Below are 17658 nucleotides of genomic sequence, written 5' to 3'. Positions count from 1 at the left end.
TTTTAGTCTCTACATTTGGAGGAGGGTTTTGGATGAAAAGATGTCTTAGTTCTAAGATGTCAGCTCAATGTCATATATTTTACCAGTTTTGGGCAGTAACACCACAACAGATAGGGGTGCTAGTAGTTGAGCAACATGTGTCAGTAGCTGTGCAGTAGGGTCATCAAACAGCTTCTCAGCTTTGCTGTTTTATTGATTGAGTAGTCTGGTACATTTTCTTGTACAGCAGCAGAGCCCAGCAAAGCCCAGTCATGCCCTTTGTCTGAGGTGACTATAGAGTTGGTCATCTCAGAACTGAAGACTAATAAATGCAAATTTGCAAATGCAGTCTAACTTCATGTGCCAGGTTGGCTGTATTCACATATCTATGGCATATATGGCATATATATGCAGCTTGGTAGCCCCCCTATCAAAAAACACTTGGGAGTGGTAGAAAATTAAAAACAACTCTGAGGGTCATTGGAAGGACATACTGTCTGTTACATACAGGTCAATTTGAGATACAAAATATATAAAACTGTGGGCATGTATGGCTGCCGAGGAGTGAAATACATAGTATGCATTTAGCAGTTGTTGTGATGCCAACATACAATTCCTCTCTATCACTGGAACCAGCTGGTAAATGAAACTCATGCCAAAGCAGGGTGGGATAGGAAAAGAAAGATTCCGCCAAGAGAGCTTTCAGCGTGGTTCTTTTGATAAAGAAATGCTGTCTAGCTCTGCTAAAACTGCCGCTATAGCTACATCCAAGTGAATCTATTCACTGGTCACTGCTGTTTAAAGGCCTGCAGTTGCTTCACCTAAAGCATGCATGATTTATGTGCTCACGCTATACGGTCCGATGGTTGTGCATAATCTGAGTGCTCAGTAGGAGGGAATTCGGGATGGGCTGTGACAACAATCTGTGGAGTTTCCTTTGAAAAGCTCTCTGTCTCCCACACACAAACAGCATCGCCATCTGTGTCAGCCAGAGGTCAGTGGGAAGGAATATTTCCTGCTCTATTTTTCCCCTTGATCATAGCAGGGCTGGAGGGGCATTAGAAAGTCATTCCTGCTGTTGTCATGATGCTTAAAGATACTGTCTGACAGTTTACAAAGAAAAATATACCCCAAAGTTGAAGATTCTGCTCATGATTCTGCTTTCACTGTGGGAGTGTGTGGAGTCCAAAATATCAAAATGGTCAATTCTGTACCACCAGTTGGGATCAGCTGGTTGGGCTGTAGTCGGGTCATGGTCAGCCGTCATATTTCCCTGTACACAGCACAACAAATGACAGGCGATCTGACTGTAAGTTGGTGCGACTTCCAAGTGAGTCGTGAGACTCAAAGCTAGTGGCTCAATCGGATAAAATTTCCACAATGTACTCTGAGCTAAAATGATGCCTGTAGGTATTAGTGCCGCACAATTAATCTGGTGTGGTCATTCTCTGGCTGGGGACAAGCGTATCAGTTTGAGGCTTAAAGACAGATCTGCCTGACGACAGAAATGGAATTCTGCAAACATATCTGCTCTGAAAGGCTAAGTTCAGTCAGCACTTTTTGTTCATTGACCAAACTTACGTATCACTTCTATCGGCTATTATGGAGAGATAAATCAAAAAAGTTCTCAGTATTATTTACATTCAAAACATTATTTTGGCTAGCTATGGGGAATCGAATTTACCTCATAATTAACAATCAAATCTCCTTATTTGAACACAAAATAGTGCAGGTAAACATAAAACAAACACAAATTGGTTTTCTCTGATTTCATGAAACATAATTTTTTTGTCGTGTAACTGGTTCCTCTGCTCGCTATGTTTTTCAAGTGTCAGCCCAACTTTGATTTTCAGTACACATCCTTTGGCTTGATAAACTCCAACAGCTACAACAAAAGCTTTGGGATGTTTTCTGTTTATATCTGTATTAAGTTTTATTATAACAACAAACAAGACAAAATCCCCCTGCAGTGTGAGAGTTAGTGTGAAGATTAGGACATAATATTTCAGTGAAGCACTGCGGAGTGTGGATGCTGAAGACACGGCACATAAAAGACCTCCTGATCTTCATTAGCAGAGGAAGAAAAACACTTCTTAACCAGGCTGCTGTTAACAGCAGAGTTGTTGCCTCAGTCACACAGCATGGCACCCAGTGCAGAAGCAATGTTTTTATTGCCTTAAGGGAAGCTTGGACATTTTTCTGGGGATCTTTGTTTTGGCATTTATGACTTATGGATCAAACACTTTTAGATTTTGTTGCTTATTTTAGCCCTGCTTTAATCAAAGCACATTTTAAGAAGAAGAAGATCTACTTTATTTATTCCTCAGGGAAAATCCAATGTTTATACTCTGTTTTTATGATCATGCTACATATACATGGGTCAGGAATAAACACAGAGGGAAGCACAGCAGGATCCCACACTAGTGGAGAGATGTCAGAGTGAGGTGAGCTGCATGTGAAGGAGAGCCTGAGAAGTTTGTGGTTGCTTAAGGGTACCCGGGCAGTGCATGGTAAATTAGCTGGACTGTTTTGGGTTTTTTTTTGGTCTATTTTTAGTTGTTCTGGATTTATTGTCACATCAAATACTTGTTCATCTATTTGTCTTTCTTGGCTGAGGCTCCTTTTTATCCATCCACCCTGCTGCTCTGGCTGGGTCTGGAGGTGATCCAAGCGAGCAGCTTTTTCGTCAGAAGTCAACTTGGCTTCCTTCTTGCGTCCACGAGGGTGATGCAGTTCCTCATCGAGGTCACATCGATGATCCTGGTCTTGCACGTGCAGCACTCAGAGCCCCATAGGAAGTTACCAACATCCCGCCTCAGAGTGAGGTATTTATGTTCCCACCATGGACCCTAACTGTGTGGATGCTGTGAGGTCCAATCTTTGTGTTTGCAGGACGTCTGAGCTCATTACTTCCTTTTCTGTGGTAGGGCTTGTGTTGACCACCAGCCTTGAGGTGTTTAAGCCAGTTGTTCCCCTTACACTGGCCATTCTGGGCTGTCTGCTACCTGTCTCCCTCTTTTACCAGGCTACATAATATCAGATTAAAGACTAAAATAAATTGTCACTCACTAGAGACAAAAATAATATGAAAAGGAGAAAAGAGGAGATAGTTTTGCTCCTCTGTCTGCCTCTAAACTCTTCTACCATCATCAACAACAAGTGTTTTGATGCCTATTAGACTGCAGAGTTACAGATTCAGGGCCTTAAACTAGGGCAATGACAAAAGTCGATATATTCAAACACAGACAATATGTGTCATCTGGTCAATAGCACCAACATGTAATGAGTTTCAAAAGGGTTTTTGTTTTTCGTAATATAGATGTTATGTAATAGTGAGGCCCAAAATTAACATAAAATGACATTCCTGACCAGGAATTAGAGAAAAACATCATTCAGCCAACTCTTTGTACTTTACTCAAGGCATTGAGAGGAGAAAAAAACAAAACAAACAGAAACAAATCAGATGTTGATCTGACCAGCACTCACATTAAGACTACCACAGAGACAGAAAATGAAAGAATTGGCAGGTGTTTGCAGGAAGATAAAATCTCAGTAACATAACATGGAAGAAACCCTGTAAAGTAATGATTCACAGTAAATGTAACATTAACCAACACAGCCAGAGCCCTTCCAATTCTCTACAAACTGAGCTTTTTAAAAATTCTCCAAAAACAAGTATTTAACACCCTAATGAAAGTAAGAGATGAAAAAGTGTGCATAAATTTATGTCAAGGCCACCCACAAAAAGAATCAGCACACTCTTCATAGGATTTGTTATTCAAAGTAGGATTTTTATATGTCTCCTGTTGGTTTAATATTAATGGAAACACTTCTCTGTTAATCCAGCACTGCTGTCTTTTGTTTTTCACGTTTCTCCTCACCTTCTTCTCGTCTCCCTCCTGCAGAAGCTGCATGTTGCTGCGTCTCTGGCTGTCGCTTCTTCTGAGGGTGGCGCTCCGATGCTCAGGCAGGTCAGGGGGAGGGGACACGCCACGTCCCTGAGGGTCGACCCAGGTGTAGACGTGGTTGGTAACGTAGCCGCCTGGAATCCGCCCGACCGAACGCACAGAGAGGCAAAGCTTTTTACTGCCCTTCAGCACCTGAAGACAAGAGGAGACAGGAGAGAAGAGGCTAATTTACCAACAAGTTCAAATTCAAGTCAGAATGTGTTTTCACAGATATACATGAGTCTTATTTCAAAGAGCACTGATAAATCCACTAAATATGGGAGAAAATTAAAGATAACAGAAAAGAAACACATTTCTGCAACACATTCACACCAACGAGGAGAAAAAAAAACACAAATGACCAAACTGCCCCTCTCACTTCTCAGACATTTCTAGTGAAAATTGCTGTTTGCTTTGCCTCATTGCCTTTTGATAGCTTGCTGTATGTGCAGTCTTTCTGCAGATCAATGTATTCACATGTGTGCGGTGGTCTGCAGAAATCAGACTGAATGAAGTGGAAGCTCTTAATGATCAAACAATCTTTGAGCACCACAAACAGAAGCTCTTCTTTCATTACAGAGGAAAAAGGATACAAAACACTGCAGGTTTTAAAGGAATATTACCAGAACTGTGATCTGTTTTCATGAAATGTCTTAGCTTGTCAGACAAGGATTTTTGAATGTAAGGGTAACATCCTAACAGTGTGGAACAGTTTAAATTTTATTTTATAATTTCATAAACAATTGAAAAAATAGATCCCTCAACATTTTCTGTTGCTGCTGTTGCTGGGCAGGATACTGCTGTAATTCCTGCTCTGTGATTGGTGTGCCCACAACAAAATTTCATAGGACAAAGATATCATTTAATAGGAGAATATTTTCAAATGGCAGTCAAATGGGCCAATCAAATTTCCCCCTTTCAAAGATCCGGAAACAATTCCATCTTTGTATGGCTTAAAAATAAGTGATGATAAATGAAGCTCTAGCGTAAGTTCAGTCAGGAAGACTATGGATTCACATTTTCATACTTAGTTCTCTCTAATAATTTCACTCTCACGCCACCACTTGTTGCTGAAATAGCCTCGCAAGGGGACGTCATTGTCTGTGAGCTTAACTGTTTGTGGGATGTCAATGGGAAATCAGCTGTCTTGTCATACGGCCTTATCTAGCCAATTGCATGAAACCTCTCCCTCATCGTTAGCCAATCATCGCTCTGCTCTCCTTTTTAAATATGCCTCTCTCTCCCCTAGTCGTCTCATGCTGACGTTTCCCTCCACCACCTCAGTCACCGCCAGTCCGTGGAATCATGAGCCATCAAGGAAGGATTTATTCTGCTGTTGCTCAGACCAGTCAGTCCTCAATCTCAGAAGCTCCCCATAGAGTCCATATGCCAAAGAAATTCTGTCAAGTTAATTTAATTTCCATGTCACTCATTATAAAACAATTCTTTTTTCTATACAATGTGCCTCTCCTGATTGAACTGATGTGTAAGTAAGGTCAGAAAACATCACTTTGACAATGTTATTACCAAGCCAAAACTAGGAATTAAATCAGTCTGAGACCTACAGCTCTTTTATCCATGTGTTGCACCTTAAATCATGACAAGAATGTGGCTGTTTTCTTAGGGTTTCCTTCATTCAAAGAGAAAACTTGATCAGGGCAGTGTTTAAGTGATGTTATTCTGAATATTCAATATGGATTGTCAGAATCCATGCAGGGTGTGGAAGGGATTTGACACACCTGCTGCAGGTGCGGTTGGAGGATGACGTGCATGGGCAGTAATGGTCACAAGTCCAGTGGGAGTTGGCAGGAGAAAGATTAAGAAAAGAGTCCCATGCAGGGCTCTAGTACTAATTATTTGTGCTGGTATCGCCCTGAAAAGAACAATATCGGTCAACCCCTAATAAGATGTAGTGACGATTTTTTCCTGACACAAACTCAAGCTAACCTGTTGTTTTGGATCAGATATAGAAAAGGAACCACTATAATTATAACACTTCTACCCTGAGCGCTCTTAGGGACAAAGCAGACTGAACTCTGTTGTGGCTAATACAATAACTATTAACAAGTACATGGAGCAACTCAACTTTACAACTAGTGAAATATCCCTTTAACATCCACCCTTCTTTGCTGAATATTGTCTCTGAATGTTTCATTTGAATGTGTTTCTCACCTGACACAACCTACAACTTTATCCCCTTTTTCTAAATCAAATGTGCTAAACCTTGATGTGCCTATGAGTTGCTTTCAGTTCATCGTCAGACATCGTCAAGAACCATGAGAACAACTAGTAGCAGGCAGCTGTGCTATATTTAGAAGGAGCATTTGACCAGGATTCCCCTAGAATTAAAAAAACCCCTCCATAAGGCATAATGAATCACTAACCCTTGCATTAATCCCCTTTATCTGCTTTCTCTCAACATGAACGACTAAATGTTTCTGTTGAAATGTCTTTATACATATGCTGTAGGCAGCTCTAACTCAAATTATAAGTTGTCAGAGTGCGGTGGATTGCCTGTCTCCCTGAGCACAGTGCTCATGCTGAATCAATTTCACAATCCTGATTTGTGCTGAGAGATAATAACTTCAATTCTGGGGCGACAAAACCCTGTCAGCACTGTGGCTCACCCACTGGAGTCATCCCTCCCTTCCTCCCCCATAATCTCCCGCTTTGTGGACAGCATCAATGCAGGGGTGTAGATGAAACTATATGACAACAGAAAAGTTCAGCAGCACACCAAACTGGAGGTTTATTCCCTGATATAGAGAGAGGCTGAAACAGTAAAAAAATCAGACAGTGGAGAAAAGGCCAGAACCAGCAGCTTTAATTCTGATAGGTTTTACCCTTGATTTGAACACTTCAAATCACTCATGCCATGAGGCGCACCCCTCTGAGCCATCAGACCCTGGCAGGGGGTGGTGGGAATTGAAATGTTATCAGGACGGCACTGTTTGAAGCCTGAACATATTACAAAAAAGAAACGGGTTAAACTTCAACTGAAAGATGACAAATCAAAGAACAGTATTAAAAGCAAAGTGCACAAAATTACCAGATACTCTAAAACTTAATTAGGTGCTGGAAGTGCACTTTGATACCATCATACTGCTAAAAAGGTTTCGGATTTCTTGTTAACTAAAGGCAAAAATGGTGTATTATGAGATTTTTAGAGCCTGCAGTAGACTAAAATTACAGAACTGGGACACAGCTAAGTTTTATTATTTTGTTTTAAAGGGAAATCCCAAAGTCAGTTGGATTACTGTGATTAAGGAGGAACCTCTAGAAACTGAATTGAAAGAGCTGTCGATGAACTGAATCATAGTGTCTCAGGCAACATTCAGCTGAGTTTACTGACTTCTTTTTAAACTTGGTAAATGCTTTGCTCAAGCACAGTTGTGTCTTTTTAGGCTGCCTTCATCAGAGATGTTCATATCATAACCAATTTTGAAACTATTACACTAAATGTTAGTTTGACCAACTTTACAGCCTATGTGTCAGCAATAGCAGAGGACAAAGGCACTGTTTTCAGGTTGTTCATCAGAATGACTGTACTTCATACTGAATAACTGCTGTTTTTATTGCTTAAATCTCCCATGAGATTGTAATATTACAGTGTACGATTTGGAAAAAAAAACTGAATGCATCCTATTTTATTTTTGAAATAAATCAATAAGGAAACGTTTTCCCATCAAATAAAACAAACAACCAGGAAATCAACTGAAAACTTGCGCTGCTCAACATCATTGAAAATGCAATGTTGCTCTCAAGGACTGTCAGAGGTTTGGTGTGATGTTAAATAAATTCTAAAAGTCCTATTTAATTCATTACAGACATGACCAGCCTACCTTTAAGTCTGCCTTAAATCAACATCAGAAGCCAAATAACTGAACACTGTGCAGTCAGAGTCTGTGTGTCTCATGCATGTACATGTAACACAGCTGCTGTCACAGATACAGCGGCATGACACTCTAGGCAGACGCTCAGTTACATGAGGCCAATCCTAGGTGAGTGGATTTCTGCTTTAAGCGGCACCTTGTCCCAGTGCTCATTGATATACTGCCTGTTCACCCCACAGACGTTCTGTTTGTTTATTTAACAGCCTCTATGTGTGAGCTTTAGTGTTTGACAGTCACAGCAGCTAAACCCTCTGACCCTCTGATAATTATAAGTTACACTCGTAGGCCTGGTCAGGTTGGCTAGAAGTAACTTTCAATATCATTAGAAATAGTTGATGACATTAAGGAAAACAGTGGCAAGTTTATTTGTGAAGTTCATGAAGTCTGCTGTCTCTTTCTTCTTCATCTTGTTTAATTTTCTTTTTAATGAAAAAATGCAATATTGCAGACTATTACAAAAAACTATTATAATGCATGTTTTTTTTGTTCAGCCTTGATTTCAGTTAAGACAGGAGGATTTGTTTGAGCTTCACTGATCCCACTACTAATACTGCTGTTACTATTCACTGCACAACCAACGCAACAAGCACGGATTCTTCTTCTTTTTTCTTTTCTTTTCTTTTCTTTTCTTTTTTTTTTTTTTTTTGAGAATGCTCTCCATCTAGTTGAATAATGGCTGATAAGTGGATTTCTGTACGGATCAAATGTTAAGCCATTCCTGACTAAACTGTGTCAATTAAAATCATTTTTGCATTTGCTTTAGGGGATTCATAAACACACTTTTAGTCCCACTAAATCCTTTTTCTCTCCACTTTATTTCAAGGAGTCAGGGTGGCAGCTGTGTGGGGCCAGAAGTGGCCTTGGGGTTGGGTCATTGTATTTTCTGGAAGTTCAATTTCCTGTTTGAAACCAGCCTTAGAAATGCAACGTGAATAAAATAAAATTCACATAGTTTTAGGAAATAAAAGGGGATAAAAAAGTGGTAATTCTTGTAAATGATGATGCAAAGATAAGGAGCAAACAATCCCGTTGGTAGATGTCAGGATTCACATCGTTGACATCAGGTCACTGTGTCAAACTAGAAGACGATGTAAGAAAAATTCTGACATGCTAGTCTTCTTGAATCATGCTCGCGGGGCGTCTTGGACGTATCATTAATTATGTCACACTACAAGATTGTTTGTCATTCCTGACGCTCAAAATCGTAACCGAGTTTTAATAATGAGCTGCGATGTTGCAGTCGGGCTTAAATCTCAATAAATTTGTGTAGTCTGAGCTGGCCTTTAGTGACACTTCCTGGTCTGCTCGCTCTAAGGCCCCGTCCACATGGACACAAATTCAGGTGTGTCAAAAGGTCTTTGTCGTATCGCCGTTTCATCCACATGGAAATGGCATTTCAGGTGACTGTAAACGATACTTTTTGAAAAAAGGTCCCAGAGTGCATAAATCTATAAACGACTACTGTTTTGTCTCCATGTGGACGGCTATCCTCATCTTTCTTGAAACGACTAAGTCACACATAGCGTAGCTCTCTTAAGGTGCCTGCCCCGTTCCGGCCAAAACAATAATGGCGGACTACAAGGTTGTGTTCGTGCTGTAGAAGCTACTGAGCTTGTTATGGCTTTCACAGCAAAATCAGATACTCCTTTACCACCACAGCAAAACGCATACACCACATGTTCTTAAATCCAACGCAGAGAACAACCAGAAGGGCAACTAGAGGAAAGTTTGAGTCAGTTTTCTGTGATCTTCTTCTCCTTTGGTGCATTTCCGTGGCAGCATTACAGCGCCACGTACAGGTTTGGCATATGCACTACAGTGTTTTCAATCATTTCAGTGGTTCAGTGTTTACGCGGATATTTCCTGAAACGATTACATCTTTAAAGAGAACGTTTTCAAAATGAAACGGCAATCTATCGTTTTCGTCTCTGTGTGGATGGGGCCTAACTGTTGTGGGTAAAATCAGGCTGCACAGGGGTGTGGCCTAAAGTTGACTAATGTGTTGCCAGCCTTAGATAAAACCTTTTTAATGAGCTTCTCTGACTGAGAGTAGCAAACAGACTTTATCATGCTGCTCTGAAAAAAAAAAGTGCATTAAGTAGAATGCAAATGAGCACAGATAAGCCTCAGTAAGGTTAAAAAAGTGCAGGTAGAATTGTTAGGTTAAAGAAGAAGAAGAAGAAACACTGGAGGTGATGGGAGGGGTGAAGTGGATTAAACTGGCTGCTCCTTCCTGTGAATAAGAAACAGTAGTAATAGACTAAGCAGCCCTGGTACAGCAGTCCTAATACATCGTTCCCAGAGGAAAATGCTGATTGTGACTCTGGGCTGATGTAGCTGAGCTCTGCCTGTAAGCCTCGCCAACAGCACTGTAAAAAAAAAAAAAAGGGAATATACTGCAGAGCATAATGGAAAACGGCATCTGCAGGTAAACTGCTTTCAGATGATGCAGTGAAAAAAAACAATATGGTCCTATGAGCATCCAGGCAATCTATTTTATACACAAAAGCTGACTGCACAAAGCCGGGCTGAAGAAGCCATCCAATTTGATCACTCTGGAAATGCATGGTTATAGACTGAAGGAGGTTTAAAGGTGCCTGCTGGACGGGAAATGACAAGTCATCAATTCAGTTATAGGAAAGTAGTTTGTCCTTTCTGGCAGTGAAAGGCCAGAGTCTAAGCTTCCAATGGCTTTAAGTGCTTAAAAACACAATGGGGAGGATTGGAGTCAACACTGAAATGAAGAGTTTCATTATGCTATCTAATGTCTCATCAATTAAAGAAAAGTACAAACTCTTACAGTGGAGTTTAGGGGTGTTTTTACTGATGTTGTTGAGAGGAAGTTTTCCCCTCATTCTGCTGCCATATGACACAGTAACAGGGGCGTTAAAAAGATGAAACAACGTCTTAGTAAAATGTCAGGGGTGGCATTGCTGAAATATTCTTAGCTATAAGTCATGTGACCATGGCGAGACGGAGGAAAAGTTTAGGACAATGGCTACCATTGAACACTACATGGAGCATGGCTTTTTTTTCTGTCTCCTTGAAACTGTGCATGTTTAAAAACCAGTTTAAAATAGCAAAAACTGCACATTTCTGGACCTTTCTACTGCACTGTTTAAATTGCTGACATCAGAGAAGTCTGTCTCAGAACTTAGCTTCAGTGTTAACACACTGATGTGGCTACAATGGAGAATCCTTCCTCTTAATCTGCCACCAGGATGCAAATCTACAAAGACCTATTTCACAATTTAAAATAAACTCTCCACATGAGTCCTTAAAGTCATCAAACCTAGTGGGGAAAACTGCTTCGCTGGCAACACCAGATTTGGAGAAGAGTTAAACCCCCACTGGTCCACCTGATGTTCTCTACACGAACACAAAGCCTGTGCTTTAATGAGAGCTCAGATGATGCTTCAGTTTGGACAGGTGGATTAATGAGAGTATAAAGACTACAGTCTTCCTCTGTGCTGGCTGAGGATTTAACTTCAGAGAGAAACGACTCGATGCTAATTGTTCCTTTGAACCGCATACTCTCTGGAGGTTGTAGTTAAGATACGATACGCACAGGTGAACCCAAGTTCATCAAAGAGTGTCATCTACAGTAAATGTCTCGCAAAAATAAGCCTACGGGCAAACACATCACAGGTATTAAAGTGAAAAAAGAATAGAGAGGCTACACAACAGGCAAGGAAACTGCCTTTCACTCCATTTAGTGCTGTCACAAAAGATTTGTCATCCAGGGGATCAATTTCACACAAAACACACTCACAAACACTTGTGAAATTAGCAAAAAAAAAAAGTACTGACAAAAGTCAACTTTTGAAAAACAAGCACAATTGTAATCATTCTTAACAGGAAATAGTGGTATGAATCGTTTCATTGGATGGATTGTGTTTTTTTATAAAATGACTGTCTTAAATATGGTTATGATGCGCTTTAAAGACGATATATTCTGCATTTGTATGTCACAGAACCAACTCCATCACTCTTCTTTCACTTTGCCATTTGGGATGAAAATCAAGCATGCTAGTCTTTTTGTCAGGACATCCTGAGCTGCCTCTGGGGCCAACAGGTCCCACAACCCTATGACAGGCTGATCCAGCTATAACCCTGCTGAAAAGGTGACTTTGGGCTGTAGTTTATGTGAAAGATACCATATGTATTATTGTTAGGGATGCACAACATCAGTATGATATAGGTATTGGCTAGTGGGGGGTGGTTAACTGGAATTCATTCCATCATCAGTAAAATTTCTGCAACAGAATGTTTTGTTGCAATACCAGTTTAAACCCATGTGTTGTGTTGTAGTGCGCACATGAGGCAAAACCAGTGCTGCCATTGGTGGCCAGGCAGCTTCAATCTTCTAATAGGAAGAAACATCTTATCTGCTGAAGGTGTGTTTTAGTCCGTATTTCATTTGTCTTTATTCCTGGATGACTAAAAGAAGCAGGCTGTGGCTTTGTCTCTCTCAAAACAGCCACAGTTCAATCCCTCGTGCCTAATGGCATCACAATGCTACAGTTTAGGAAAGTATCTGATGATTCATGCCAAGTCTGTCATAATAAAAGCCTCAATGCTAAAGACTTTTATTTTGAAGAGCAACATCAGAAAATTGAGTGTTTTCAGCAGAGGTTTAACAACAAAGACGTCTCATAATAGGAGAGAGACTTAACTTTACATAACTCTATTCGGGTTGTAGCATTGTTTTTTTTTTAATTTGAGAGGATTGTGTTTCTTATGAGTGGGTGTGGCTTTAGCTCATTCAAATGACAGCCCCATTCCATCCTAGAGCAGATGTTACTGCCTCATTTTTCATGATTTTGAAGCTTAATTTTGAAACTTAGAGATGTTTTTTCATTTCTGAAATTTGGCCTGGTGGTTCATGACATAGTGGCTTGTCATGCAACAAACCTAAATTACTGATTTTGTAAACACTTTACAGGGAAGTCCAGGAAGTGAGTAAGGAGTGAAAGAGGCAAGCAGCTACAAACCCCGTAGCCCATACACTCACCTAGGCCTAGTAGCCACAAATTTAAAATGTATGTACAAAATGTACAAATGTACTATACCTTCAGGTATAGGTGCCACACAGTCCTGAGCTCCTCTGTTGGCTCAGCTGATCCTGTTTTTGTGTGTGACCTCTGAAGCCATTACAGAGGGGGATCATTTTGTTCCCCCTTGACATCTCTGTGACGTTCATAGGTGAAAGTTCCCAGGGGTTTAACTATTATGGCTTGAAACGTGACTGTGAACAAGGCTTTGCACTCCACTGCTGCACACATTTAGCTGCCAAGAGGCGTAAAGCAGGATCAGCACACGAGTCAGGGCTGCAAGCATAGTTAGTGGAGCCAATACTAACAAATGTTTTTTTTCAGTTATATGGTCATTTACTTAAAAACGGTCTACCCAATGCAACATGAATTTTCATTATCACAAACTGAAGTAATCAATATGGCATTATAAAGTAAAAGGCTGACAATATGACTAAGCATAACAAGCCAGAGCCCAAACACAAAAAAGTCAAACATAATTCATAGAAACAAACTCCTCGAGCTACAGCCATCACGGCTGAATGCTGCAGTCGAGTCCTGTGAGACACATCCTGTCTAATGCCCTGCTCACGCGTACAGACGCACGCTGGCGGCACAACAGGGCGCCATTTATTGTCAGTTCAACCTTGAAGTCATGCTGCTTCTGCTCAGCACTACTTGAAGATTCAAAAAGCCCCCAGCAGTGGAACTTTTCCAGGGTTCAACCTGATGTTTAGTGAAAGTCCTCTAATACAGAAACTTAAGGACATCTAATCTTCCCTGTTTCTGATTATTTTTCTCTTTAAGCTCAACAGCTTTTTCACTTTTTATCATGGGAACTTAAACAAACTTGTGCAACTTGAATAAGGAAGCAGTGAGTTAAAATGCAAAGCACAGTAAATGAACTTCTTATTTATGTGCTGGTACAGTGGCAGTATGCAATAATCATTGCCCCAACAGAGCGGAGAGTGTAAATGTTTATCACGAGCATGCAGCCTTAGGCTGGCATGAGACAGAAGATCTTTCAAATTAAAATCCATATGTGTGGCAGATTTATGCGAGGAATCAGCTTCCAAGGATGACACAGTGATGCCTGAAAAAAAACATTTCTTTCCTCCAATCATTAGGACTGTATGTTGGGGAGTCTGATGAATAATGAAACATTCAGTAGAGTTATATTAATGAGTATTGTTATTTTTGATGGATTCATATGTTTCCAGAGGACCAGAGTACCATAAATAAAAATCTAAAGGAAAATGCTGGTTTATGCAATCACTGCAGTTTATAAAATCCAAACAACAACCATCATCAAGGCATTTTGTGCAATGGCCGAGCACAGCAACTCACCAACATCAAGAAAAAGAAAAAATGATAACAACAACAATAATTTACAACAATTTCTTTAAATTTGGGTTGACTCTAACTTGACAGATAGACTGTTTCACATATCCATTTTCAATATTCACTATCAGCGCAGCCATAGATGGCATAACAGCCATAGATTAAATGCCGGTTGGCAGAACAGAAAAAAATATTTTCCACAGGCAGCCATTGTTTACATGCTTGCAGTACATCTGAACCTCACCCATAGCTACCACCACATTCCCTTCAAATGATTGGTCTGGTTATTCTTAGAATGGGCACAAATGTATCAGCTTGAAGCTTTACAAGATGGATCTGCCTAATAACAGACATGGCATCTGACCAAATCCGCTGGCTTTGCTATGTTAGGTGGGACCTAGAGTAGCAAATGAAATGGTAATAGTAAAAAAAAAGAGTAATATCTGTAAATGGACTTATTTTACAGTCCTTCAACAGCAGTAACCTTCTCCATTCTGTAATGTCTATTGAGGGTTAATTGATTATATGCCTGGCCAATTATCAGGGCTGATATTTGGCATTTGGATAGGCAGTTTATTTTACAGATTACCAAAAAGGATTAAGTGACAGGCGATGTGCTACTTCATTACTTTACTGATGGTGGTGTATGAATTATTGTTGCTTATTTCTAAGTTTGGAGGTAAATGTATCTGGATTGTACAGACTACCTCACACCATTGGTTCAAAGCCTAAGTTTTACTTCTGAAGTTGTATTTAAAACATAGTCTTTAAATAAATTTAAAAAATGATAAGTGAAGAATATCCTGAATGAATATCTTTTAAAAAATGTGTAATGTTTAATTAGCCCTGACATGTATATAAAAAAAACTAACACTGAAACTAATAAAAACTAAACTTAAACAAAGCGTTTTTGCAAAATAAAAACTAAAATAAACTAACAGCTGTAAAAACTTATATAAAAAAATATAGAAATGAATACAGTAAATAAAAATGAAATAAAAATAGGGGTGCAGGTGGACTAGTAGTTAAAGTCGTGCCCCATGTACCGTTCCAGCCTGAGGCCCTTTACCATATGTCTCCCCCCTGACTCTATCCACTGTACTCATCTATCAAATAAAGGCCCAAAAATAAATCTAAAAAAAAAAGAAATAAAAATTTCCTGCAACCACAGTGACATAATATAAGTCTAATACTGCTCCTTATGTCTCATTTCACTTCAAAAACCCAAAGACTGCTCAAGAGTCAACAGTCATCTGCACCTTTTGTAATCAAACACTGAACATTTAAACATTTCCTTTATTTCCTTTACATGTCCTCATCTTAAATCCACCACAAGCGCCTTATTTTCGGTCAAAACAAAAGACAGTATATCAGTGGAATTCAAAAACAGGGAGATTAATTGCAATAAACCACAGCTGATTAATCCTGATTGTTTGACAGCCCTAGTTCTATCAAATGTTTTAAATCTAGCATTTAAATTACTGAAACTCTGCTTCTTACTTATGGCTCATTTTGAATGCATATTAGTTCCACGTACTGGTTATCTGCATCATGAACTGCTGATCAATCCCTAATGACAGGTGTCACAGTACACCTGATTTCTGATCATTTGGCCAAACAACTCTTGGCTTCCACCAACAATACTAACTAACATTTGTTCCTAATCTTGCATGTAAAATAATTGTTTTAAATGTATTTTGAATGCTTGCAGAGTTAAGCATTATGGAATTATAATAAACTGATTGTTCATTTCCCTTGGCTTTCACACATAATTGTGGGGTTTCACTTATTGCCTGGTGCATGCAAAGACTTTTTGTTTTCGCTGAAATAACAATAAAAGCAGCAAAGTTGAATTCTAAAATATTTCTTGTACGCTGCTAACAAAATTTGTCTCAGTTTGTGTGACATAATCTTATTGGTGGGAAAACAAAGTCCAGAATGACAAGTAGAAAATGTGAAGTAATTTCTTACTTATATTGACTCAAGAAGAGTAAGGACTTATGAAGAAGGACTCATAAATTCCTGTTGGCACTGCTGCATTGCGTGTTCAGTGTGTGTTTGTCCAATTACAACAGCCAGCTGTGACGCCGGGCCTGTCGTTCTCTGGGGAACAAATGAGCTGAAACAAAACTGGAATGTGTTTGTTTGATGGCTTGTTGGAAATCCAAGTGCGGCTGGGAGGCAAGCGGATCTGTCAGCGCTGTGAATGGATCATAGCCATCGATGCTGTGCAGCGTTGGCACAATTTTCAAAGTCCGATCCATCTCTCAGCCTCGTGTGTTTGCGCCTGTGGGGGGAAAGGGCCAAACGTGTAACCGGCAGCCAGCGTGCCTGAGAGACCATCGATGAAGGGTTTTCCTGACAGAGCGAGAGCAAAGAACAAACGCAGCTCGTTTTCACATCAGTTCAGTTTGCATGAATCAATCTGACAAGTTAACCCCTGATGTTCCAGTTTAACTGCAAAAAAAGAGAAGTCAGGATACATTATAACAATATTTTTCCAGCATGTGTGCTGTGAAAACAGTAACAACACGGATTTTAGTTCAATTACTGCGGACACTGAACTCAGAGGCTGAAATAAAAGTCATCCCTGCATGCACAATTTAAATGCTGATATATGACACAGGGTAATGGAGATGGACTTTTTACACTCATATCCTAACTCTTATACATCAGTATGTCAGTTTAACATCTGTATTAACTGATTTCAGCCAACTGTAGGAAATTTTAATGCTGATCCAAAGAGCAGGTCTTGTATCAGATAGTAGAAACCACCTGTTAGACAAACTCTGATCTATCTTCTAAGTCAGAAGAAATGTGGTAAACTGAATTGATTGGACATGATGTGAAAAAGCACACACCTCTGTATGGAAGGCCTCACAGCTGATAATGCCTATCAGAGCAAAGACCAAGCCATGATGTCAAAGGAACTACCTGCAGAGCTCAGAGACAAGACTGTTGCAAGGCACAGATCTGGGGGAGGAGGATACAAAAAAATTGCACAGTGGCCTCAACAATTCTCAAATAGAAGAAGTGTGGCACAACCAGAACTCTTTCAAGAGCTGGTCGCTAGGCCAAACTGAGCAATCTGGAGAGAAGGACCTTAGTAAGAGAGATGACCAAGAAACTGATGGTCTCTTTGACTGAGCTCCAGAGATCTTGTGTGGAGATGGGACAAAGTTCCAGAGGGAAAACCATCCCTGCAGTCAGAGTAACCATCAGGTTCTTGGTAAGCCAGAAAATGAGAGGGAACTGAGCTGAATTTCAAGTGTTTTTGCAAGGAGTCTGAATACTTAGATCGCTGTGAAATTTCAGGGGTTTTTAAATTTGCTGAAATTTCTAAAATGCTTTTTTTTAATTTGTCATGATGGGGTACTAAGTGTAGATTAATGGGGGAAAAAATGCATTTTTTGACTTTAGTATCAGGCTGCAACATAACAATATTGAAAAAAGTGAAGGGGATCT

At 39.9% G+C, this 17658-nt stretch overlaps 1 protein-coding gene across 1 annotated transcript in view; it reads right to left on the bottom strand.

Annotated features, from left to right (window-relative positions):
* whrna (whirlin a) overlaps positions 1–17658 on the bottom strand; it is a 241157-nt gene that overhangs the window by 112460 nt on the left and 111039 nt on the right. The window contains exon 3 of the mRNA XM_041811492.1: positions 3861–4079. Coding sequence (XP_041667426.1) covers positions 3861–4079 — 219 coding nt within the window. The remainder of the gene's footprint in view (positions 1–3860; positions 4080–17658) is intronic.

Source organism: Cheilinus undulatus, linkage group 17 (genome assembly GCF_018320785.1).
Source record: "Cheilinus undulatus linkage group 17, ASM1832078v1, whole genome shotgun sequence".
Lineage (NCBI taxonomy): Eukaryota > Metazoa > Chordata > Actinopteri > Labriformes > Labridae > Cheilinus > Cheilinus undulatus.
The sequence above is the reverse complement of the archived record's forward strand: the minus strand, read 5'-3'. Positions and strand labels throughout refer to the sequence as shown.